Source organism: Canis aureus, chromosome 32 (genome assembly GCF_053574225.1).
Source record: "Canis aureus isolate CA01 chromosome 32, VMU_Caureus_v.1.0, whole genome shotgun sequence".
Classification (NCBI taxonomy): domain Eukaryota; kingdom Metazoa; phylum Chordata; class Mammalia; order Carnivora; family Canidae; genus Canis; species Canis aureus.
Window position 1 is genome coordinate 5,486,501 of NC_135642.1, and position 15,361 is coordinate 5,501,861.

The 15,361-nt window shown below is 39.1% G+C and overlaps 1 protein-coding gene across 3 annotated transcripts in view; it reads left to right on the top strand.

Annotated features, from left to right (window-relative positions):
- The first annotated feature begins 270 nt into the window (after window positions 1-270).
- Window positions 271-15,361, top strand: part of SLC12A6 (solute carrier family 12 member 6) — an 88,390-nt gene continuing 73,299 nt past the window's right edge. Inside the window, exons 1-2 of one of the 3 annotated variants that reach the window (XM_077880436.1) lie at window positions 271-1,056; window positions 1,446-1,728. In XM_077880436.1, the coding sequence (XP_077736562.1) occupies window positions 1,458-1,728 (271 nt within the window). In that variant the 5' untranslated portion in view covers window positions 271-1,056; window positions 1,446-1,457. Of the gene's footprint in view, window positions 1,729-15,361 lie in introns of all 3 variants that reach the window. The other 2 variants (XM_077880437.1, XM_077880435.1) reach the window with 2 other exon arrangements.

A 15,361-nucleotide genomic window follows, 5' to 3' on the forward strand; every position in this document is an offset into this window, starting at 1 on the left:
CCCAACGCTCAGACTACAACTCCCATCGTCCTCCGGGCCTCGCACGCTGGCTCCTCAGGCCCGCCGCGACCCCGCGGCGCATGCGCGTGGGCTTCTCCGTCCGCTCGCAGACTGCAGAGGCTGGGCGGGGCTCCTGGGCGCTCGCGGGACGGTACCGCCCTCCGGCCGCTCCCCCGGCTTCTCTTCGGACCGTTAACCTCGAATGAGGAACGAGTGGGGAGGGAAGGGAGGGGCTGCGGCGGCGCTCTTACAGCCCGCCGGGCCCGGGGCTGGGGGCGGCGAGGTCACGTAACGGCTGCCCTGGCGTCGGCCCGCGGAGGGGCGGCCTCCCCGGCAGCCCGAGCCCTCCGGCGCGCGCCGCGGCTGCGAAACAGTTACCGGCTGGTAAACAACAGCTGCGCGCGCACCCGCCTCAGCTGGCGCTGGTGTCCCGCACCTGCGACCTCCTCCTCCCCTCGCCCCGCCGCCCGCTGCGCTCAGCCCGGGCCGGCCTGCCAGGCCAGCTTCTCCCTCGCTGGGACCTGAAGGAAGGACGGCGACGGGCAGACCCCGCCGCGGCCCTGTGGGGGAGGAAGCGAAGGGGTGGCCTGCCCTGGCACACGCACGGGGAAGCCCGGCGAGCCGACGTGCGCTCGGTGGATTAGCAACGACCCGCCGCGACCCGGAGCTGCGGTCCGAGGGCTCCCGATCCGCCCTCTAGCCGCCGCCTCCCGGATCCCGAGGGCCAGCCTGCCAGAAGAGCGGGCCGGCCACTTGGAAGACGAGACCCCTAGGAGGCATCCTCTGCTCGCCCTTTTTATTCTCTTGTATCCAGAGTGTGGGGTATTTTTCCCGTTATGCATGCGCATCTCTCCCACCAGACCCAAGCGGATTACTGGCCTCAAAAACACCGGGTGGCTCTGCGCACACCTCCCAGCCAGACCTGTGGGGTATTCACCTGATACACAACAGGTGGCCGGGTGTACACCGTTTTGCAATCTGATCTGTGCTATATTCGCCTAATAAGAGTGGGCCTGCGCGCACTTTGCTCAACTAGAACCGGGGGACATTTTCCAGGTAAAAGACTTAACTACCTCGGCGGAAATCTGGGGGTCGAGGGAAGAAGGGCTTCACCTGCTTCTCTGACACCATGGCACTGAGCCTGCAGCCCTGGACCAGGGGAGACAGCTAGATAACTCTTCTTTCTGAAGGAACGAAGTTACACGAGATTGGCAACGTTTTGTCCTTTTTTTTTTTTTTTTTTCCTTAAATATTTACTAGTAGTGCACTTTCTAAGATAATCTGAATTCTGAGTCGTAGGATTCTTATTTGGGACTTTTTGTGTGGTGTAAATCAAGATTATTGAGGGTTTTTTTTTTTAAGTTTTTCTATTTTTGCAACCAAAAGTAGCTCGCGTAGGAGGAAGGATTTTGCGGGGTTTTCCTTTTTTCTTTGTTCTTCTAAAGGAAAACAGAATAATGCATCCTCCAGAAACCACCACCAAGATGGCTTCAGTTCGGTTCATGGTGACACCAACGAAGATTGATGACATTCCAGGTTTGTCAGATACCAGCCCGGACCTCAGCTCCCGATCCAGTTCCCGAGTAAGATTTAGCTCACGGGAAAGTGTGCCTGAAACAAGCCGCAGTGAGCCTATGAGTGAGATGTCTGGAGCCACCACTTCTCTAGCCACTGTTGCCCTGGATCCAGCCAGTGATCGGAATTCTAACCCCCAGGACGTTACCGAGGGTGAGTAGAAAGACGGAGGATAGGATACTTTCATTACCGCCCTGGGAAATCACTTTTCCATTATGCAGTAATTATCAGGAACCAAGGTCCTTCTTTTTGAGACGCCTAGGAACCTTCCTTTGGAATAATGGTCAGCACAGTGACTGCCTGCCCCAATACTTTGCCATGCGGGAAGGAAAGTAGATTTATATTTTGACTTCTGCATTTTTGCCTCCTTCACATTGAAATGCGTGTTTCGGTTAAGGATGAATATCAAAGAATTTAATCCGTTTTCAGCACAGAGGATCCTAAATTGTGAAATTGACTGGAGAGTTAGCTTTGGGGCTCTAATTATCACAGTCTGCTTTTAAGGCTAGTAACCAGCAGTAGTTATTGACCGTATCTTAGTTATTGGCTTTCCCACAAAGACTTCAGATATTGTATCACAAAATTCTTTTTAAAAATTTAAATTTTAGAGACAGTGGTTCAAGAAGCCAAGCTCACTCAGGGTGAGGCTGGTGGGTCTGTTGTGCTACCCTGTGGAATGGAGAAATATAAAGAGGCTTTTAGGACCTGACTTTTAAGTTTTTCACTTTGAATTTTAGATGAAGTGTATTGTGTCTCTGTGGTCAGTAAGTAGTAGTATACAAGCCACGTCTGACTCAGTTGACCACTACAGACCTTTAGCTGCCTAAACTAATTTATGTTAGCTGGTTTGGAAGTTTTTGCTGGATTTAGTAGGAAAAGGTGATAGAAGAACGAAATGAGATAAAATGGAAAGGTCAAAACGTTTTTCAGACTGTGAGGTAGCGAAGTTTGAGAATTACTGTACTGCTTTATGTTTAGTTTTGTGCTAAATTCTGACATGTGTCAAGTGATGAAAATTTCTCTTAAGAATCTTAAAGGCTCTTAAAATGGTATTCTACCCAAATTTGAAAACCGTAGCTTCTGACTTGACATTTTCTGGGGTCAGGAGATATTGTTCCTCTTAATCTAAAGAGTGCAGGAAACCAGAATGATTTTAGTTCCTTATTTCTGTTTGTGTTTCTGAATGTCTGGAAACAAGGTAGATATGGTAAAGTTTGTAGTCCTAGAATTCACTTATCCTTGACTAGTTAATTTTATGGAGTTATGGACTTAACTATTTTCAACTTCTTGACAAACTTTATACCATATACTATGGTATTAAAATTACAGTATGGAATAAAAATAACTTAGCATTTTCTCTTTCTCCAGATAAATTCTAAATTGTAGTTTTAGTTTATATCCATCATACTATATTTAGGTTGTAAAAATACCAGATAAAGACTATAACAGTATCAATTATTTTATTGCTGTAATTGTCATCAGGCAATTTATAGCTAAATGTTGTTAGACTTGTGACTTACATGTTATGGAACTGTAATTTTATTCTGTTTAAAAAGTGAACTTACTGAGTAATGCATTAGCCTTGTAAAACAGGATCCTTATCCAGCCTGCTGTCCTTATCTTATTTACAAGCATTCTTTACAGTATAGAGAGTAGTATCATTTTACATGATAGGGATAATGCTGGAGACATGTCTAGGTGAAACCTATGTTGTCTAGGTTGGTATAGAAGTTAAAGCTTGGCTCTCTAACACATTCCTTAATGTTTAAATACTCTAATACCAAAAGAAAAATCAACGGTCCAGCCATTAGATTGCAATTTTCACTATATTCTCAGGAAACTAGTTTCCTATTTTACTAATGACCTATCGTTTTTCTTTCCACTAAAAAAAAAAATCTTAAGACAACTATAATCTTATACATTTTGCCCACTTCCAGAAGGGTTGGTCAAAATACAATTATTTCATCTTTGGCTTCATAATATGTGGATGCCTTTGTTAGAATTTGATATAGATCTTCACAGGATGTGGTTGTCAAGAAAATTAAGGATATATTAATCTAATATTTGTCTCTGGGCTGAAATTAGTATAGGAAAACAACACCGCATTCTACGGTTGATTCTAAAGCTCATAGTGCATTTCAGAATTGTGTTTCCTATTTTAATATTTAGAATTCATAATTTTTTGGCCTTCTATACATCCTTCTGTGGTTGTGACAGTGGTATGATTCTCTCTCCTTTCTCCACAATGCCCATGCCTCCCACATTTCTATCACATTTAAGCTTCCCACTTTAAATTTCTTTTCTTGTCATACACTTTTTACTCCCAACACGCTGCACAACTGAGGGTGGTGAAACAGGAAGTGTTAAATACTTATTTCTATCTGTTTTAATTTTTTCTACTGTTGGCCTTTTGAGTAGATAATTGTCTTTCTGCTACCAAAGTATTTCTAAATGTCCTTTCATTTTGTCAAGTTTCCCTTAGATTTTAACTAAAAAAAAGAATCTTAGACTGAACTTGCTTGTACATGAACAGTGCCTTAAAGGTACTACGAATTGTTGAGAATGGATACCTCTGGAGAGTTATGAAAATAGAGTGGAGAATGGGAACTTTTCTTTACCTAAGCAATTCAGAAACGGGACGCCTGGGTGGCTCAGTGGTTGAGCATCTGCCTTTGGCTCTAGTCGTGATCCCAGGGTCCTGGGATTGAGTCCCACATTCAGCTCCCTGCATGGAGCCTGCTTTCCCTCTGCCTATGTCTCTGCCTCTATCTCTGTCTCTCTCAGGAATAAATAAGTAAAATCTTAAAAAAAAAAAAAAATTCAGAAGGGCATGTACAGTCTTTTATATTGAGGGTGTATGACTCTTATGAACCTCAGATGATCAAGAGTTGAATTCTGAAAGAAAAACAAAAATTCTGGTTAAACTTCATCTTATAAATGAAGAAACTAAGGCTCACAGAGATGGTTATTTGTAGATCATGGAGTGGGAAAGCCAAGACTGAAGCACAGGCCTCCTGACTTATATCCAATGCTTTCCATTATCTCATTTTGCTTCTGCCATGATGAACATTTTTTACATTTGCCTCATAACCATCTGGTTATTTTAAATGATTGTTAAAATAATAATTCCCAAAAAAGAGCAGGGAACATATTTTTATGTGTCTCACACAGGCTCTAATACATTTTATCCTTTTACAATTTAATGCATGCTTCCTGAAGCTCTGATATATGTGAGGCCCTCCAGTAGGAATTATAGGAAATATGTAGATTAAATGGCTTCTGCCTTTGGAGAGCTTGTGGTCTAGTGGTGAAGATGACAAGAACATTTTATCCATTCTTTCAACATTTACTGAACTTATTAGAGGTCCACGCCCTGTTCTAGGTATTAAGGATGCAGACCAAGAAAAATCATTCGATGACTGTTCTAAGGAAAGTTATGATCTACTAGAGAAAAGAAAGGAACGCTCATATATATTATAATGCTGCGTGATAAACACAAGAATAAAAATACAGCACATTGTAGAATAATGTAATAGAAAAATACGGCAAAGGAAAATGAACTGAGGTAAAAATGGAGACACTTAAAGACTGGAGGACTTGGTGGGGTAAAATGGTAGTGAAAGATGTAGAAGGATTAAAGATTGTGGTCACACACTTAAATGTTGGAGTTAATGGCTTCGGAGTGGGGCAGTCCTGTGTTAATATGATCTAGTGTGCAGCCTTGGGAGTAGGTTTTTGAAGTGGAGTAAAAGTAAAAGCCATTTAATTCAAAGAGCTCTAAATATACCATCCTCGAGGGTGGCTGTTTATCAGGTTTTTATTTGGAGGTGTTAGTTGGTAGAGGTGCAAAAATAACTTAGAGCTAAGCCCCTCTTTCAGAGAATCACCATCTCTCTAAAACTTTCTGATTCAACCCCACACCCAGATAAAATCGATCAGTTGTTTACATTCCTATATCCCTTATACAGACTATTACTATAGCACCTATTTCACTTAATTTTGTTGATTTTCATTATATGTTATATTTCTCAGTTAGGCAATAAGGTTCTCGTGGACAGGGATGCAAAGTTGATTTGTATCATCAGCATCATCTACTGTGATGACAGATATAATTTGCACTCAATAAAATACATAATGAGTTGAAGATCTTCTAGACTAAAAAAAGACATAGAAATATAAACAAAAATTTAAAATATAAAGGCAAATGAAATGTACATACTTAAAGTAGCGATGCTTCATCTGGTTGCATATCAGAATGATCTAAAGATCTTTTTCAAAAATACTTCTGCAAAACAAAACTTCTGCCCCTTATCTGGGGATTCTGATTTAATTGCATCAGTTTTTAAAAGCTTTTCAGCTGATTCTAACATAAAGCCAGCATTGACAACCACAGATCAAAAGGAAAGAGTGATAAATGCCGTACAAGTGGAAGGACCTTTCCCACCTGATTGGGGTTTCACTGAGTGGATAGGCACAGTAGGCTTTTCCTTAAATGTCAGTAGGTCTTAAATATTTATCTGGCCTTGGAGCCATTACATTACACATGTGTGTTTAGCCTTTTTTGGCTCATCTACCAATTCTGTGTGTTATTGGAGGTCTTATAAATGTCTCTATGCTAAGATTAAATCAGAAAAAATGATTGGAAAGCAATCTAATTTTGTTTTCTGTTTGTTTTTTTTTTAAGAATATGTTTCAGAGTACCAAGTACTTTTCTAGACTTTTCCAAGAATCTTCTAATTTTTCCCCAAAATCAAAATAAGTGAATTACATTGTTTTGCCAATCAAAGGTGACTATAACTCTTTTAAATATATCTTTCATATTATAATTGGCCCTTTAGCAGTGCAGGGGTTAGGGGGGGCAGCCCTCATGCAATAGAATATTTGAATATAATTTTTGATTCCCCCAAACCTTAACTGCTAATAGCCTACTATTGACTGGAAGCCTTATCAATAATATAAAGTCAATATTGTATTCTTACAATAAAATAAGCTATAGAAAAAACAATGTTATTAAGAAAATCATGAAAGGGGCACCTGACCTGGGTGGCTCAGTCAGTTAAGCATCTGCCTTCAGCTCAGGTTAGGATCTCAGGGTCCTGGGATTGAGCCCTGCTTTGGCCTCCCTGCTCAGTGAGAAGTCGGCTTCTTCCTCTCCCTTGCTTATGCTTACTTGCTTGCACATGCTCTCTTTCTCCTCCCTCTCTCACATAAATAAATAAAACATTTTTTTTTAAGTTTTTTTTTTTTTTTTTTTTTTTTATTTATGATAGTCACACAGAGAGAGAGAGAGAGGCAGAGACATAGGCAGAGGGAGAAGCAGGCTCCATGCACCGGGAGCCCGATGTGGGATTCGATCCCGGGTCTCCAGGATCGCGCCCCGGGCCAAAGGCAGGCGCTAAACCGCTGCGCCACCCAGGGATCCCAAATAAAACATTTTTAAAATAAATCTTTTGGGCAGCCCAGGTGGCTCAGCGATTTAGCACCGCCTTCAGCCCAGGGCCTGATCCTGGAGATCCGGATCGAGTCCCGCGTCGGGCACCCTGCATGGAATCTGCTTCTCCCTCTGCCTGTGTCTCTGCCTCTCTCTCTGTTGCTCATGAATAAATAAATAAAATCTTTAAAAAATAAAATGAAAACTCTTGTATAAACATGTACATTTTCACTTTGAGGAGCTATGAGAAGTTGAATCCAATTGAAATTTGTCATTATTTGAGAGTATTTGAATTTAACATTCAACCTTAAGTTTTTATTTTTTATTTTAAAGATTTTATTTATTTCAGAGAGGAAGGGCACCAGGCATGAGTAGGAGAGGAGGGGCTGAGGGAGAGGGAAGAGCAGGAAGCCCAACATGGGGCTTGATCCCAGGATCCTGGGATCATGATCTGGGCTGAAGGCAGATGCTTAACCTATGGAGCCATTCAGGCATCCCCCCACACCCTTGAGATTAAGAGTTTTGTGCTCTGCCAGTTGAGCCAGTCAGGTGCCCCTATTTCAGTGTCTTTTAAATAAATGGTCTGCAAATACCCAGGGTAGTTTAGTAATGCTGAATTACATAGTTATTGATTTAGGCACGTCCATTCATCTTTCCTAAAGTTAATGAATATTCCTATTTTGACCCAAGTTTCAGTAGATCTGTTTTGTTTGTTTTTTTTTGTTTTGTTTTGTTTTTTAGTAATCTCTACCTCCAGTGTAGGGCTGGAACTCACAACTCCCAAATCAAGAATTGCATGTTATACCAACTGAGCCAGCCAGGCACCCCACAGTGCCTGGCTTTTAAAATGAAGTTTTGTTACAAAGGAGGAAGGAAGCAATAACTTACTTATTTATTTTTTTAATTTTTTTTATTTATTTATGATAGTCACAGAGAGAGAGAGAGAGAGAGAGAGGCAGAGGCAGAGAAACAGGCAGAGGGGAAGCAGGCTCCATGCACTGGGAGCCCGACGTGGGATTCGATCCCAGGTCTCCAGGATCGTGCCCTGGGCCAAAGGCAGGCGCCAAATCGCTGCGCCACCCAGGGATCCCGCAATAACTTATTTAAAACAACAACAAAACACTTGTTTTCTGAGGTGAAATTAACAAAATTTTGTTTTGAATTGTGTTTTCATTTTCCTTTCTTTACATTTTTAGAAATATGAAGTTTTGACAATATATTGCGGTTTCATTTTCTACACAGTTTGTAGTGTTGACTAGAAGCCTATCTAGCAAGTATTTCATAATAAAGAATGAAATGTCATATGTCAGAAATGAAATTCTGAGTACTCGAGTTATTGTGAATAGTCCGTGTTCATGGCGCCGGTGCTGTGGTTTTGGTTGGTGATTCTTGGGTCCTACAGTATCTACACTGTAATGACATTAGACTAATGAAAGAGAGAGCCTTATATAGGGAGGTGTAATACTGTGGAAAAGTAAAGACTAAGAGCTGAGGACTTTGAGTACACAGAAGCTTTTGACAATGCCTTCTCTAATATTTTGGTCAGCAGCCAAAATGGGTAACAGCTATCAAATTAGTTAGCTATCAACTATCCTGCTCCAGGCATCCTTTCCTTTACGGAAGACTCACAGCTTCAGGTCTCTGAAAAAATAACTAGGCAAGGTAGTAGTATGTTGTACTCTCAAGGTTCACACTCTTGTATTTACAGTCCTGGTTTAATGCCTTTTATTACATAGTGAATTAGATAACATGATTGTGAGCTCCTCAAGGGCAGCGACATGGCTTGTTCTCCATTGTATTCCTATTTCTTCACACATAGTGGGCACTCCTCTATGTATTGAATAATGCATGATTTCTTCAGCTTCTATAAAGCGTGAGATTTTCCTGATGTTTTGATTTAGAGAAGTCTTTGTTTTCCTTGCAGTACAATATTAATCCATCAGACAATAGGTCTTTTATGTATTTATTGTCCTTCAGTTGTTAGTTCCCAAATATGTTATCATCATTGATGCCATTTTATAAGAATCCATTTTCATAGACAATTTTATGTAATTCTGAGCTTTAGGAGTTTTCAGTTCTTTTTACCCATGATAGTTGGTCTTCATCAAAGTAATTGATTAACTCATTAAATTCCCTCTATAATCATGCACATAATAAGGCATAATTTAGGATTTGTGATAAGTTTGAGATTTTAGTTTTTTATAAGATTGTATTTATTTGAGAGAGAGTGAAAGAGCACAAGTAGGGGAAGTGGCAGAGGGAGAGGAAGCAGCAGACTCCCCACTTGGGGCTCCATGAGCTGTTTACTTAACATGTCAGTGAGAAGATAAGTTCAGAAATTGAAATTTTTAAAAAACTTGTATAGCAGTTTGATAGAGCAATTTTATGTCAAATCTAGTAATAAAAATTAGAATTTGTGTTTTGTATATTTTCCATTTTCTAGTATTTCATTTTTATTATTTTTTGATAAAATTTGTAGCCCACAATGAATTGTTGAATATAAAGAAAAAATAGTCTTTTACCAGAGATAATTTGCAAAGCACTGTTCTTTTGAATGTTTGCCTAAACTTCTGAATGATACCACATGAGTTAGTATTTCCCTAACAGTGGCCCCTTGAAGCCTGAGTAACTGAATTGGGGTTGTAGAGTGGGTTAGTCCTTCAGGCAGGTCTGATATTTTCCTTAAGAATCCCTGCTCTAACACATGATCTCTTTATTCTCCTAATATTTGAAGATAAAGGGGCGCCTGAGTGGTTTCTTCGGTTAAATGTCTGCCTTTAGTTCAGGTCATGCTCCCAAGGTCCTGGGATCCAGCCCCAATCAGGCTCTCTGCCCCTGCTTCACCCTCTCCCACTGCCTGCCACTTCCCTTGCTTTTGCACGCCCTCTGTCTCTCTCTTTTTCTCTCTCTCTGTCAAATAAATAATTTTTTTTTAATTTTAAGTTAAACATTTTTAGTTCTGTACTTTTTTAGAAGTTCTATAATTCAGGTATTTTGAAGAAATTCTGTGATTCACATCTTTTTCTTGTCAAACAACATCTCAAGATGAATTATTACAGATTTATTGTTAGATTTATAGAATTAAGAGTATGGGGTTTATAACTGATGATAAAACATAATTAAACCTTTGTTGCTCAAACTTTATCATAAATATACCTTGATCAAGAAAATGAAAGCATAATATTTTCTACTTCTATTTAGTTGCTGGCTGGTGGTTACAATGATTCAGTGAGAATGTCTATCCTAAATATTTGAAGTAATAAGTTACTACATTAGAAACAACACTTGAGGAAAAAACAGAAAAAGCAACTGCTTGGATGTAGATTATACTCTTTTCTGTTATTTATAAAAATACCATTTGTAGTGAACCAAATACTATAATCACAAAACTATTAATTGGTCAGAATTTTAAAAGTTCTCTTAAGTGTGGCTGGATCATAATAGTAGATAAAGTACTCTGAATAGTATCTTCAAACTCAAGAGTTTAGGAGAGAGTCCAAAGGTTTGAATCTGTTTCCAAATCAGAATCCATTGTTCTTTGCACACCACTCCCACTAAATTGTGTGTGTGTGTGTGTGTGTGTGTGTGTATGAGAGTATGAGAGACAGAATTCTATGAAAAGGTGTAGACAGATGAGTTAAGTCTACATTGTGTGTGTTGGAAACTAGTCTGTTCTATTTTATACTTTTCCAACTTTAATAGCATGCTGGTACCTTTGATCAAGCTCTAGTTGCATTTTTTATTTTTTTTTAAAGAATAGTATTTAATGTTACTAAAACCTTAGCATCATATCTACAGGATGCTCTCAGGAATGAACAGAATAGCATTTGGTAAAACTCATGTGTTCAAAATGTATGTGAAACAGGGATTTGCTTACTGCTCACTTACTATGGCGGTCTTCTTGCATCCTGGATCCATTTTTAACATGAATTAGTAGATTCTTAACAATCACTTCAGCAGGACAGAGTGTGGTTCTAGATTATTTGTGTATGGCTTTTGTACAATACAGTTCTCAGGTTCTGAGAACGAAGAGGAACTACATATATGGCTTGCTCTAAAACTGAGTTTTAGAACAAATGTACTATAACCATATAGTATAGTACAACCTGAAAGAGAATCCTGTGTTGAAAATAATTTCCCACTGACTTTCCCTGTTTAAATCTTTTACTACATCAAATTTGTCTTTGTTTTTTTAATGAATGGGTTGAATAAGACACAATGCTAGTTGTCATGAGTTGTTTAGCTATGATTAAAAAGAAGCAATTGGTTAGTGTAGCATGGCAAAACATACCTTCAAAATATTACCCATAGTAGATCCATTCTTTTATAGAACGGGCAGGCATGCCTTTATAAAAAATGGAATGTAGTCACAAATAAAGTTTTACTGAAACTGAATATTTGGCCTAATGTACAAAGCACTATGGGAGTAATTATCAATGCCTTTTTTGCCCTAGCCTACTCTATGTCTTACTACTTAAAAATACTGTAGTTTTTTTAATGTGAAACTAAATATTTCAAATTTGTATGATGACTCTCATTTCAAACAGCATTCTACACTATAAAGTAGAAGTACAGAACTAGCATTTATGTAACTGCCTAAATTTTATGTGAAATGGAATTTGACCCATAAGTGATTTGTTTTATACTCAGATCTGAAGATCTTTATAAAGATTTCAGTGAACTTCGGTTCATTGTATTTTTTCCAACATTTTATTATGAAAATTCTCACGTGTACAGAAAAATAGAAAGAACACCCCTATCTTTATCTTCCCAGTGCTACAATTAGCATTTTGCTGTATTTGTTTTTGCTACATATTTATTCCTTCCATTGGACCTATCTATTTTTGAAGCATTTCAAAGCAAGTTGCAGGCATCATTTATACTTCAATTTAAATGCTTTCTTCTATATGCATATGATTAGTATGCAATATGTAACTTAAAATGTTTTTGAGACTCATCCACGTTGTTGAATATATCATTCTTGGTTCTATTATATGAATATACTGCAGGTTCTTTATCTTATTGATGGATAACAGGTCTGTTTCCTATTTGGGCTGTTATGAATTGAACTACTATAAACATACTTGTTCAAAATTTATGTTAAAAACCTGCCGGACCAGGACACCTGGATGGCTGTTTGTTAAGCATCTAACTTTTGTTTTGGCTTGAGTCATGATTTTGGGGTCCTGGGATCTAGCCCCATCTTGGGTTGTGCACTCGGTATGGAGTCAGTTTGGAATTCTCTCTCCTTCTCCCTCTGCCTCTCCCCTCTGCACATGTGCACACTTGCTCACTCTCTTTCAAATAAATAAATCTTTAAAAACAAACAAAAGCTGCCAGACCTTTTTCCAAAGTGGTTGTATTATTTTATATTCCCACCTACATTTACTATTCATCCTTGCTAATGGCTTTTTTTTTTAAGACTTTATTTATTTATTTGAGAGAGACCACAAACAGAGGAGTGGGGCCGAGGAAGGAGCAGGGAGTCTGATGAGGGACTCAGTCCCAGGACTTTGGGATCATGACTGGAGCCAAAGGGCAGACACTTAACCAACTAAGCCACCCAGGGGCCCTTCCTAACAGTTTTAATAGTGATTTTAATTTGTATTTCCCTGAAAGCCAATGATGTTGAGCACTTTTTCAAGAGCTTTTAGCCATTTATATAAATTCCTTTGTGAATTGCCTATTTAAATCTTTTTTCTATTTTGTATAGTTTTTGTCTTTTTATTATTGAGTTGTAGAGGATTTTTATATATGCAAGATACAAGTCCTTTGTTGAGTGTCTATTTTAGGAGTATTTTCTCCCAGTCTCTGACTTGTATATTCATTTTCTTTATTTTTTTTTTAAGATTTTATTTATTCATTCATGACAGAGACAGAGACAGAGAGAGAGGCAGAGACACAGGCAGAGGGAGAAGCAGGCTCCATGCCGGGAGCCCGATGCGGGACTTGATCCTGGGACTCCAGGATCGCACCCTGGGCCAAAGGCAGGCACTAAACCACGAGCCACCCAGGGATCCCTTCTCCAACATTTTATTATGAAAAATTTCAAACATCGGGAAAGTTGAAAGACTTCTGTAGTGAACACCTCCAGTCAGAGTGTATCATTAACATTTCCTAATGTGTATCTATCTATCCATCTTATTATTTGCATTTCAAGGTAAATTAAAGATATCATTTCACCTCCCCCCAGATACTTCAAAATACATATTATTAATTATAATTGAGGGTTTGCAGCTTTTTTTAAGATAAAGTTTTCATATAATAAATTACACTAATTTTAAATGAACATCAACTAAATTTTGATGAATGCATACACCCATGGAATTTTAAACTCTCCAACAAGATGCAGAACATTACTGTCATTCTGGGAAGTTTTCTCATGCTCCCATCCCCCGAGAGGCAGTCGTTGTCCTGTTTTCTTGTACCATAGATTAATTTTGCCTGTTCTAAAACCTGAATATAGTGGATTCATATACTGTGTACTCTCTTAAGGCTTCTTTCACTTAGCATAATCTTTTTGAAATTCACCCATATAGTTGCATGTATCACTGAGTCATTCCTTTTTATAGCTGAATAGTAATCTTTTGTGTGAATATATCATAGTTTGTTTATCCATTCTCCTATGGATATACATCTGAGTTTCCAGTTTTGGGTTACTGTTCATAAACTGCTATGAATAATCTTAAACAGGTCTTTTGGTGGGAATATGTTTTCATTTTGGGGGGATAAATACCTGGGAGTACAATTGCTGGGTTATAGGGGAGAATACTAGATAGACCTTTTTCCAAAGTGGGTGAATCACTTTACACCTAGTAACAATGTATAAAAGTACACTTTGCTTCACCTTCTCACCAGATTTGGTGTTCTCAGTCTTACTAATTTTAGCCATCATAGTGATATGCAGTGGTACCTTATGGTGGTAGTTGTTTTTTTGTTGTTGTTTTTTGTTTGTTTGTTTTTTATTTATTTATGATAGTCACACAGAGAGAGAGAGGCAGAGACACAGGCAGAGGGAGAAGCAGGCTCCATGCACCGGGAGCCCGACATGGGATTCGATCCCGGGTCTCCAGGATCGCGCCCTGGGCCAAAGGCAGGCGCCAAACCACTGCGCCACCCAGGGATCCCTGCGCCACCCAGGGATCCCTGTTTTTTGTTTTTTTTTTTAAGTAATCTCTACACCAAATGTGGGGCTCCAACTTATAGCCCGAACATCAAGAATTGCATGCTTTACCAACTGAGCCAGGCAGGTGCCCCCATTATAGTAGTTTATTGTACTTAAATAGCTATTTGTAATTTTTTTTAAAGATTTATTTATTTTAGAAAGAGCATGCATGCAAAAAAATTTTTTTAAGTATTTATTTTCTAGAGAGGAAGAGCATGCACATATAGAGAGAGGGAAGGAGGGGAAGTTGAGGGAGAAGGGGGGAGAGAGTAACCCAAGCAGAGTCCACACTGACTATGGAGTCCAAAGAGGGACTTGATCTCACCACCCTGAGATCAGTCCTGAGCTGAAGCCAAGAGTTGGACGCTTAACGGACTATACCACCTAGGTGCCCAAAATACTGTTTCTTACATCCTACCTTCTCTATCTAATCACTCCCCACACATCATTCACCTCAGCTTTACCAGTCCTCCCCCAGACTTTTCCTGTATTACTTTAACTTTGCCTTCTATTTTTTATGCCCTTGCACTTTTATCTACAATCCATTGTAGAACTATTTTAAAATTGCTGAGACTGTGGTATCAAAGCATCAAGTTGGTAAAGAAATACTTCTATCATAGGTTAACAGGAATATGTTACCTTCCTGCTTGTTTCGTTTGAGGATATTTTTTAGAGGGGAGAAGTGACAGGATAATATTTGTACATAGGCTTATATGCACAAGCTGTACCCAGATTTATAGCATAAGTCATCGTTCATGTCCATCAACTGTAGATGATTAGCCAGAGTTCTACTCTTTTCATTAATTATGAAAGGCCAAGATCCTATTGGAAATATCCATTGGCACTAAAATATTAAAGAATTTGGAACCCAGAATATGATACTGAAATCTTTGATAATTTGGTAGTTAAGTTCCTTTGAATAAATTAGTAGAGGAACTACCTGAGTTCTAAGTGTGGAAAAATCACTAAGGGCACTACTACACCTTTCAAAGATAAAATAATTACAAAGATAAAAATAGTGACAAAGACGTCTTATGTGATCAACTTTTCTCTTTCCTATAGCTTAGTAATTTGCAAGCTTGGCTGCTTGTTAGAATCATCTGGGACGTAGAGGAGCTTTTAAAAGTCCTACTGCCCAAGCTCTACTCCAGATCTATTAAATCAGAATATCTGGGACAGGACCTAGACAT